We start from the raw sequence: 11,422 nt of genomic DNA on the forward strand, positions 1-11,422 counted from the left end.
TTTACTTTGTGTGTTGGTTTATAAGCCACGCTCTGATGACGAGGTTACTATATTTGTTAATGGTGATTTTTTACCTTGATTGCTGAGAAGTATAACTGCTTGTTGGTATCAAAGTACTAACAGCTTAAGGTCCTTTCCAAGGGACCTGATAATGAGCAATATGCCTTTCTAAACTTAGTGCAGTGACATATCAATCCTAGGTCGCCAACTTATGAGACCACTGCTATGCCAACATGAGCTATCAAGCCTCCTATTTATGAAGTGAAAAAATCCCCTTGATATATGATTGACATTGGCGGATCCAGGGGGGGGGGGCAAAGCTGGCCCATGCCCCCCCCCCTTTGAGAAGCACAATTGAAGTTTGTAATGTAAAAATGTTGTTAAAACAAACAGAAGTGTGCCCCCCTCCCCATTTGGAAAATCCTGGATCCGCCACTGATTATTGATATGGGCTTTCATCAAAACCACATTTCTCCTCTTGTTATACCTTTTCTGCTTAACTGTCATTTGAAAATAAGTGAATCTTATTTTATTTTCAAGAGTAGCATGAGACAAATTATGGTATTTTCATTCCGCTTGATGTCGTTATCTCTTCTTTACCCTTAAAAAATGTTTCTTAATTTGGTAATTTTTGCTTCTTGATGTGCATTTAAAAAAAAACACCATCTGATTTGACATTACTGTTTAATTAATGACAATTTGTTCATATTATCTTCCAGTTGAAGTTGAAGGAAGCAGAGCTACAGGAGGTCAAAGGTCAACTGTTGCATAGCAAGAAGGACTATGAGAAGCTGAAGAAGAAACTAAGTAAGATTGAGAAATATATGCAGAACCTTCCAACGGCTGAGGAGTACAAAGAGAGCTGTGATACTATATCCTTTGACAAGGAGATCTATATTTTCTGTAGGAGGGGGAGGGGTGGGGATGGCAGATATTCTTCCCGCCTGTGTTTATTCCAAATTACGTTTCGTATTGAACCCACTAGTAATTTATGGGTGTAATTTTATTAATTTCTTCATTCTTCTGTTTATTTTTTAATTTTACTATTATTATAATCATTATCATCATCATCATCATCATCACCATCATCAACACATCATCACATCATCATCATCATCATCTCCATCATCATCACATCATCATCTCCATCATCATCACATCATCATCATCATCATTATCATCATCATCATTATCATCATCATCATCCTCCTCATCACCATCATCATCTTCATCATCATCACATCATCAACACCATCATCACCATCATTTTTTGGGGGGGCGGGGGAGCTAAATTACCCTCATCCATTTAAGATTAATAAATTGTATAGATAAGAGCTGGTGCTTTATGACTTTTGCAAATATCTTATTATTTCACAAAACATCAAACATTCCTTGACAAGATCTTCGATGCACATCCGAGATTTACGAGAGGAAGAGGAGTTGCTAAGGGAACGCATCGTCAGTCTAGAAACATCTCTCTCCAAGGCCAAACAGAAAACTCACAGGAGCAAACAGGAATCCTCAGACCTTGAGGAGAAGAATCTTAGTCAACAGATGGAGATAGAAAGGTATTTATTCTATACGGGTCTCTAGGGGTCAGTTTCATGGAACTGTGGCAAGTATTCAGTTCAAAGATATGCTACAGCAAAGTCTGTGGAATGTGCTGGAAGTTTATTTGATAATGGTTCCAAGGAATATGACCCCATAACAATTGCTATCTGTTTTTCTTACATGTGTGTCTGTTTAATGAGTTTATATTAACTTGGTTTACAGGCAAATGGTCTACTTCTTTGATAGTCCAATATTACAATGGCTAAACCCATTCGGTCTATTATCATTTTAGTATAATGAATAATTTACTGTGTTGCAATCTTCTTATCAATTCTTTTATTTGTGGGGCTATCAAATTTAAGTTCCAGAGCATCATGACGGCAGCTGAAGCAACGGCACCATTGCACCTACAACCAAAGTATGAGGTATATTATAAATGTGATGCATATTTTTGAAGAATACCGTTATGTCGTTTTTATTTGAAATGATTACAATATCGGACATGTTTTCCTGTTGTGCAGGATGAAGAAGGAGATGTCTAAACTGCAGAAAGCATTAGGATCCAAAGAGACTGGTGACCCAACTGATCTTGAGCTGTGCAGTAGGGAAGATATTGAACAACTTAGGGAAGAGAACAGGAGACATTCTTCTAGTGTTGATCATTTGAAGAAGGTATGTGCTTCTATATCCTCCTGCAATTAAAAGTTAATTTTCTTCTACAGTTTCATTTGGTGAAGGAGTACTGTAGACATGAAAATTGTGAACCAAGAATTTATATTTTGGGCTCCCATAATTCTAGCACTGTCTTTTGACATCGCCTTTCTAAATTCCAGAATATGGGCATATCCATGTAAGGTAAGGTATGCATTAAAAAAGCATAGCTTTAAGTATATGGCAAGCCATGTGAAAACAATTACAATATTGATTTGTAAATATAAATCATATTACTTTGTGTTACATCCCCCCCCCCCAGGTGATAGACAGCAAACATCATCATCTCCAGAAAGTTCAGAAAGAACACCAGAGGGCGCTAGATGAGATGGAATCACGTCTGACGCAGGAGGAAGGTGTCATCACAGCTCTCAGAGTTGAACTCAAGAATAAAGATTCTTCTATTCAAGACATGACCAGGTCTATGAAAGAGGTAAGCTTCCTTTCATTACCTTAAAATAATAAATGTTTTACTTGGAGGTTGTTCTTGTCTCGTATATTTTTCAGGAAATTCCCAGGTTTCTTGAAAAAGATCTAAAAAATTAGATTGATTACTGATTAGATTAGATTAAATAGGATTGGATGGGATGATAAGGTTTATATAACATAGAGGAGGATCTTTAGAAGTCTAAGTCTTTATAAGGACTCTTGGGATTAGCAAGAAATTTATCCACCTTGTGCTGCACTCAACCCTGGTGAGGTGAATGGGTACCCGGCAGGATTAATTCCTTGAATGCATGAGGGCTGAAAGGCAGCTCGAGTTATAGCCTGGGTAATAATAATAAATATAACATCGCTCCTCGGAATAGAATATTTCTAGATAGATGGCGCTATATAAATGCCTATTATTTTTATTATGGAATGGACAGAAGTTGATAAGAAATGAAAAATAAGGAGATTTAGTTGGCATTTATAGGTGAGAAAATGTTTGGTTAGACAGAGTGGAATTTGTGTGAGGAAGGTTGAACTCCTTTATACTGACTGCAAACCAGATGAGCTATGATGACTTGGAACAGGAGAGTAGTACATTGTAGCTGAGAAGATGAGCCCATCATTATCAGCGGAACATTTCATGAAAGAATTTGTCTTATGTTTCATCTGACAAAGTATGAGTTATCTGACAGTTTCTATAGGAACTGTGCTACTCAGCCAATCAAAATCAAGGATAGTTTTCAGATATGACAATTAGTTGGACAACAAATGTTGATGAAAAATTCTCTCAGAACCTCTTCTATGTTATAATGTAGATACCACCCTACATGCCTTCAAAGATCATTAAAGTTTCATGTGTTATCTGTTCTTGCAGCTTGCATCACAAAGCCAGGAGCTCTACGGCCACAACCTTTCCCTTCAGGAGAGCGTCCAGAGCCTTGAGAAGCAAGTCTCTTCAGACAAGGCTCGGTGTACCAGTCAGTTGGTCAAGGAGCTTAGTCAATGTGTACAAGAGCTACAGAGATTGGTAGAACTGATAAACCAACGGGCAGAGGGCCAGGAACCAAATGTCTCACTACTTCTGGGATTTAGACGTAAGTTGAACCTTGTCTGTAGTTGCATATTCCAGGAGGGGGAGGGGCATTCATAAAGCTGATCGTAAGTTAAGATCGACTTGATGAACGACTGGTAAACTTTCTTACGCGCTCAATAATCACAAATAAACATTTTATGGTCAATATCATTTACCATAAGAAAGGATCACCAGTCATTCTTATAGTCACTCTTAACTTACGAACACCTTTATAAAACGGCCCCCAGGGGCCTCCGTTTCACAAAGGACTTTCTATTATGTTAACTGCTGCAGTAACATGACTCAGCAGCCAATCACAATGTAGGTTTTCATTGTAGTTACCATAATGGCAAACTTCCTATAATCGTATGTCTTTGTGAAACAGGCCCGATCTTGGTCTCTTGTGCTTTAGGACACCTGCCAGCAATCAAGTATGTACACACACTCTGTAGAGTCGGTGCATGATGTGAACCTTTATAGTCATTAAAAGTTTAGAGCTCTGTCTTTCCCGTAGAGGAGCAGTATTAAAGCAGCTTTTCATTTGGCAGTTCTCACTTACATCATAGGCAAAACAATGGGGAATGCGTGAGAGCCGTTATGGAAAGCTTTATCGCAGGATTTCTGCTAAAAGATGTGGCTGAGACTTTTGACAAGATGTCTAACATGTCCCATCTTTTCTTTTTCCCATTCTCACTTGAAACTCAGCATCTTCAGCGATGTCCTTCGATGTCGACAACGATGAAAAGGCTGGCAGTGAGGACATGATCCGAGCCATGCTGACACAGGTCCATAAGCTAAGGGGTGACATTGATCTCTTACGAAGCCTCATCTCAGATAGATACGCAGAGGACGTCGGTGCAAGCTGCATCACGCAATGACGAAAACAGGACTAAAGTACTTGGCTGATTTTGTTTTCAAATGATTCCTTAATGGGATTTAATTGGAGTCTATGCATTCTAATTTGTATTCTGTGAGGAGACTGTGTGGTGTTTGTGATTGGGAACAAGTTGGTACATTCCGAGAACTACGTTTTGAATAAAAAGCAGATAGAGATCAGCAGAAGATGTCAGTGCTTCACACAATGAAGAACAGGAGACAAGGGTCTATCCGTTCTAATTGCCCTTCTTTGTGGAGATTGTGTGGTGTTTTTTGATTGGGAAGAAAGTTGGAACAGTCCTTTCGGCCAATAAGAGGATATGATTCTCATTGTTTCCTTGACTTTCCCTGAACCAAGGGGATGTTCTACTCATCCCTTGCGGGTCGTATTTTGTAATCGACGTAAAAAGCAAAGTCAAATGAGGAAAACATGACAAAAAGTATATGCATTATAATTGGTCTCCTGTTAGAGATTGTGTGATATATTCTCTTTTTGATGTGGAACAAATATGGTACATTCCTCCAAATCAGATGTTGTTTGGAGGTTTGCATGGTGGCATGTACAATTGCTGATGTGGTTTACGGTACACCATGTGGAGTGTTATAGAAACAGTGGATAGAAGAAGAGAAGTGGATAGGAGAGAAAGTGGAGATTTGAGAGTAGAGTATTCTTTCTTGAAAATAGTCCTGAAAAGGACTGTAAACCAGAAGGAATGTTGAGTGAGAACAGCTTGAGTAGTAGAGCTGATGAGGAGATGCTGGCTTGAGTCGGCGAGTAGAGATGATGAGTAGTAGAGAAAGAATACTCTACTCTCAAATCTCCACTTTCTCGCCTATCCACTTCTTCTCTTCTATCCACTGTTTCTATAACACTCCACATGGTGTACCGTAAACCACATCAGCAATTATTCCTCCAAATGTTGGACAGGGTTCCCACAGTCATGGAAAATCCTGGAAAATTTGTGGTCATGGAAAGTCAGGGAATTTGGAAAATTTGTGAAAAGTCATAGAAAAGTCATGAAATGACTCTGCCTCTATTTACCTCTTGGCTATGGCAGCTTTCCAGTTTGTCGTGTCTCGCAACTCCCATACTCTGTGATCATACTCTTCTATGATAATTGATGTTCATGCATTCCATTTTTCCCAGTTTTGTGACATCCCAACTCCCGGGATGTCATGGGAAGTCATGGAAAGCAACAATTTAGTCATGGAAAAGTCATGGAATTCTGCTTTCAAATTTCTGTGGGAACCCTGATCAGAAGAAAGATGAATTTCCTTGTTGCATTCCAAATAATAAGTAGAGGAAATGAGGAAAGTAGGACAAGGGTCTATGCATTCGTAAGTGTCTTTGTGGAAATTATATGCTATTGTTTAGTATCAAAGGGAAATTAATTTGGTACATTCCTACAAGTGTTTGCTAGCATGTACATGTAAGGATGTTCTTGTGTCATTAAAAATGAAAATGTCAGGAAAGTATTTCTGAGAGGTTAAAATTGGAAACCAGAAAAAGTACTAAGTGAATGACAGAGAGAGAGAAAAGGGGAGGGGAATAAGAGAGAGAGAGAGAGGGTATGAGGGTAAGATGTGTTCTTATTTGAGAAAAATTTTTCTTATAAAATCACTACAGAATAACTTTAGTTTGGAAATACATACTATAAAAAACATTATATAATGTTGAATTGTCTTTCTGAAATTTTCACATCTCAAAATGTATTTTTGATGTACTCGTGTATGCAAAAGGGGTACTTTTCCTTTGATGTTATAACTCCTGTGGAGCATTTCATGAAAGCTCTTTTCAAGTGATTTTCACTGATAACTTGCTCATAGCCAATCAGATGTATGGATTCCAGTAGCTTACAACATCTGTTGGTGAAATCATTGACAAAACTCTTTGTGAAGAGTTTCCCTGGATCGTCTGCTTGTAGCAAGGCTTTATCAAGTATCATTCCATTGCTCTGGTTAACTGTACAGTACTACTGTAAATATGTACTAAATGCAACTGAATAGTGAATTGTATTTGTGGATGCATTTCAAATGTATCAAGTATCTCATATTTTTTCAAATCAGTGAGTGTTTTTCCTGAAGTAATCATCGTCCAACTCATTTTTTATTTATTTCTTGTTCTTGGGGGTGGTCATTGGAAAACATGGTTCGTTATGATCCGTTTTGTTTACTGTACAGAGTAATTTCCTTTGCTTTACAAAGCACAAACTCTATTCACCTTGTAACTTTAAATTGTTACAGTTATTCCAGCCTATATAAAATGACGCTGTAAATATTCCTATTCTCTATGATGGGAAGTAAACAGATGCCTTTAGGTCTTAACCTAATTCCATTTTTATACTTGGCCATTTTCAAGCATTTAATTTGTTAAGTATAAAGCCACACGTGTGCATACTTTGAATATATATATATACTGAAATAGTAATATATTCTGGAGAAGTTTAGAGTATTAAGAAATATATGCAAATATATGGATTTGTACATGAACAGTTATCAGTATTTATCGCAGAGATTACTAGAAATAATATTATGTCATATTTCTCAATATTAATCATTTTCTCCCTTATTAACACCCCCCATCCTTTGAAGGGGGGACTAGAGGAATCGACATACTGTGGGGGTGCAGTCAGTCAGTTGCGAATCTTGTGGATCAAACTACTTTATCAGTTTCTGCTGAATGCTCATTAGCTTGTCACAAACATTGCTCTTGGAATGAATATGTGCAAGACCCGTGGTTTAATGCATCAGATACTATATTACCATGGTAACAGCAGTCAACAAAACATGAAAAAATCTTGCGTATCAAACTACTTCCTCAGTTTATTCCCAATGCTTTTGAAACTTGGCTCACATAGAGATCGGAGTGAAATGTGTTTGGTATTGCATTGCCATTCCTCAGATAAGAATGTTGTAATAGGGCAGGGGTATTAATCGCCTTCAGTGATATTTCTTAAATATGATTTCCTTACACTAAATTCAAATGATTGAGTTAAATATTTATATTTGGTATTACATTTCTAGAAACATGGTTTTGAGGACATATGCACTTCTTCAATATATGTTTATTGTTATTGTACGAGTAACTGTATATTTATGTGTTTTATTATTTGGGATTTATATTGTTTTTGTCTTTTGTACTTTTCAATATTTCTCAGGATAGTTGTGCTTATCAGAGGCCGATTGTATCGAGCTAGTTGTGTTGGGATATGTACATGTACACTAAAAGTGAATTTGATGCTTAGCAATTGATTATAAAACAGATTGTCATGATTGAATGAATTGATGACAATTTACAGTCAATTGTGAAAATCATTCACATGATGAGTCATTAAGCTTTGTGTGATAGTATGTAAATATTGATATTTGATTAGTACTACCAATTACGTTGTAATGGAAAGAAAGAATATGGAAAAGTAAACATTCAAATAATTTAATCTTGATCTCTATCAAAAATCCTTGTCACAGATTTGAAGAATATGAGGTATTCTTGCTAACAATTTAGATGTATGAAGTTGAATTAATCAGTGCATTTCTTGTATGAAAATTATTCAGAACTCAATCTGGATGATTTGAATTAGATATTATTTTGAATGATTTGAATAAGATGTTCCAAGATATTTATAAATCATTCAAGAAAAAAAATATTCTTATACCTTTTATTGAAATGGTAATCCATTCAATTAGGGTATTGTTGAGATCTTGAAGATAAGTCATTAATATTAATCATATTACAGATATGAATGAAGATCTGTCATTTATATATTTGTATGTTTGGTTTACTGTAAAAGAATGAAAGTACTATGCTGTGATATTAATATAGGCACTTATTAATTTGATTGGACATGATTGTCAAGTAAAAGATATCTAAAAATGTATATTATCATATATTCAAATTTTAAAAAGTATGTAGTCTTCCAGCTAATGCCACGGGTGTTCGGAGTAATGATTGTTGACTTTGGGTCACAATGACCCTCATCTATCATAATAATTGATATATCAGATTCTTATATATCACATTTATTCATATCGATTGTAAAATCAAGTTTATGTTCTGTCCATTGCAACTTCAGAGTGAAATTCGGACTATTCAAATTCAGATATCTTTTCCATAATGTGTGATGTAATCTTTTAGTATACCACATTCCTAATGCTTACTCGATACTCTTTTTTAACTCTTCTTGATATTATCAATAATTTTTTTTTGTTTTCCTGACTACCAAGAAAGGATGAATGTTTTCTTGTGTTAAATCATTATTCTGTACAATGTATGAGTAGTCTCTGTATCTTTGTGTGTGCTTCATTTGTATTCAGTTTGTTTGTTTTATCAGTATTTGGTGAAGGAGAAACAGGACGGGCGAAGAAACCTTGTTAGAGTTTGTATCCTATTTAGTGAATTTGTTGGATTTTGTATCCTTATATAGTCATCTTTTGTTGGATTCACATTCCATTACTTGTGTATGTCTATGGTCTTGTGTAAGTTTTCTACAGTATTTGTTCAATTTTGGTTTCCTCCTTGTATTTTACATCAGTTGCAGCTACCTTTTCTACTTCAGTTCTTCAAAGGTATTTATACAGGGCCCTGAAACAGAAGCGATACAATCGATTGTAGAATTAAGCATAGCTACAGTCTATGGATAGCTATGTACACAAAAAACGATCATTTTGTCGTTGATTGAATGTCTGTATGTTACAGGGCCTTCAAAATGTTGTATTTGGCTCGAGAGCAAGCTGGTCTGGAAGATTAAAGGGTTAGAGGTTGTATTGTACTTCTTTACTATCAAACTGTCTGATGTTTATATATATATATATATATATTTGCTTTAGAAGCAATGTATCTGATAGAACTGGACACTGATATTTGTTCATTGATGTAGAATTTTGTACAGAAGTGGTATGATAGTGCCAAAGAGTCTATATATTTATTCAAATTTTGACTACAGCAATAAATAAGTTTATAGTGAAATTATTGTTTGTTTCATTTTTTACAGTTTTCATGCCAGAGTTATTTAAGTAGAACTAGACTTTTTCATTATCAATCTCGAAGAATTTGAAATGCCAGAAATGTGAAATTTTCTTTTGACCGATGACTACCATTTTTATTCAAAGTTCCTAGTATTTCAAAATGGTAGATTCCACTTGGATGAAAGGTGTTCTTTATGCAAGGAGTCCACTGGGCTGGTACCAGTTTGTGCCATTTTGAAATGTTTGTCTCATCAGATTTATTTTTTTGCACCGTTACACGACAGTTGGAAGACGGGTTTGAGCCACTAGGTGTCGCAGCCGTGTTGCATTGGCGCAAACTGGCGCCGGCCCAGTGGACTCCTAGCATGAGCTTTTAATGCAATTTTCACCATTTACTTAAATTTCTTTAAGAACATCGCATTTTATTGTCCCCCCTTCTTTTTTTCTGTTCATCTCATTTCTCTCTACTCTCTCTGTCAGGTCTATTGCCCACATGGTCAATTTTCACATTTTCTTATCATTTTGTACTTTGTCGAATAAAATTTGGGTTCATAAACAATTCATCTCAAATATCATGACTAACTTAGACCAAATGGCAATTAAGAAATGTTGCTGGCTTTCCATACAGTTTAAATCGCTCACAACTACCGGTAAGACCCAGGAAAGAGCTTAAGCAACATTTTACAAGAACTCAAATATAGTACAATCAAGAAAACCAATATGATCACAAAATATAACTTTATTTCAATCCACCACTTATTGCAATACTGTATACTTCATACCACTTGGTCAACTTACTAAGCTTATACAAGCATTTTGTGAGTTTATGAGGATTCCAGAACATTTGCTCCAATGACAATTCCTCCACTCTAAATTCCAAACACTAATCGAATGACTAACTTCAACCCTGAATTTAATACTGTACATTACCCTAAATCTTAAATACAAATACCTATTGCAGGCCTAACCCTAATCCTACATCATGGATAAAATTAAGATCGGAGCAATTGTCACAGAAGTATGCCGTGACACCATAATGAGATTGATTACATCATTCCAAACCCTGATAAGTGTAAATAGTACAGTGCATCCCACAAAAAACGAAACCGAGATCGATGATTTATCATAACTTAATCCCAAACACAATAGACAAATGACCTACCATTGTAAAGCTCAGAATCTCTTTCACCAAGTAGGAAATTTTTTACACCCCATACACTAGGCTTTTAACAGTGGGTGCATGACAGATTATATACTTTGTAAGATTATTCCTGAAATGTACAAAATGCTGTATTTGGTAGAGGTCATTGCTGGGGAGTGATATCAATAAGTGCAAACTCCATCTGCAACTTATTGGTAGTTTTATGGTGGAGGCTACTACATTATGTGCACTTTTAATCATTGTCTTCCCCGCTTTAGCTCTGCCAAATGTAAAACATCCTGCATTTCAGGAATAATCTTAGTGTACATAAGCTTTCATGCACCCACTAAAACCAATTATGGTACATTCCGTAGGCTGACAATCACAATGACCCAGGCCAGAATCAGAGTGAAATCTGTGGTGATTCATAGTTAAAATCAATTTTAAGTCATAAAAATAAATACATTATCTGAAAACTTGATTGGTGTAAGGCTTCTTAAAATTGATTTCAGCAATGATTGGATCACCTCATCTTTCACGGTTTGGAGACTGATTCACTGGACCCCAATGCTTTATGGCCTTGCTCTACACATAGTTACCCTTGTTCTGGCTGTACATATACATTGTTATTCAAAGTTTTTATTTTTTAAAGGAAAAGTCCACCCCAACAAAAA

General features: G+C 36.0%; 1 protein-coding gene across 4 annotated transcripts in view; it reads left to right on the forward strand.

Moving 5' to 3' along the window:
* The window catches only part of LOC121413392 (centrosomal protein of 85 kDa-like), a 32,208-nt gene extending 27,270 nt beyond the window's left edge, over positions 1 to 4,938 (forward strand). For all 4 annotated transcript variants that reach the window (XM_041606190.1, XM_041606188.1, XM_041606191.1 and 1 more), the window contains 6 exons: positions 720 to 872; positions 1,414 to 1,568; positions 2,073 to 2,223; positions 2,525 to 2,695; positions 3,569 to 3,788; positions 4,472 to 4,938. In XM_041606190.1, coding sequence (XP_041462124.1) covers positions 720 to 872; positions 1,414 to 1,568; positions 2,073 to 2,223; positions 2,525 to 2,695; positions 3,569 to 3,788; positions 4,472 to 4,644 — 1,023 coding nt within the window. In that variant the 3' untranslated portion in view covers positions 4,645 to 4,938. The remainder of the gene's footprint in view (positions 1 to 719; positions 873 to 1,413; positions 1,569 to 2,072; positions 2,224 to 2,524; positions 2,696 to 3,568; positions 3,789 to 4,471) is intronic.
* Positions 4,939 to 11,422: the final 6,484 nt, after the last annotated feature.

The sequence above is a fragment of the Lytechinus variegatus genome, chromosome 4 (genome assembly GCF_018143015.1).
Source record: "Lytechinus variegatus isolate NC3 chromosome 4, Lvar_3.0, whole genome shotgun sequence".
Taxonomy (NCBI): domain Eukaryota; kingdom Metazoa; phylum Echinodermata; class Echinoidea; order Temnopleuroida; family Toxopneustidae; genus Lytechinus; species Lytechinus variegatus.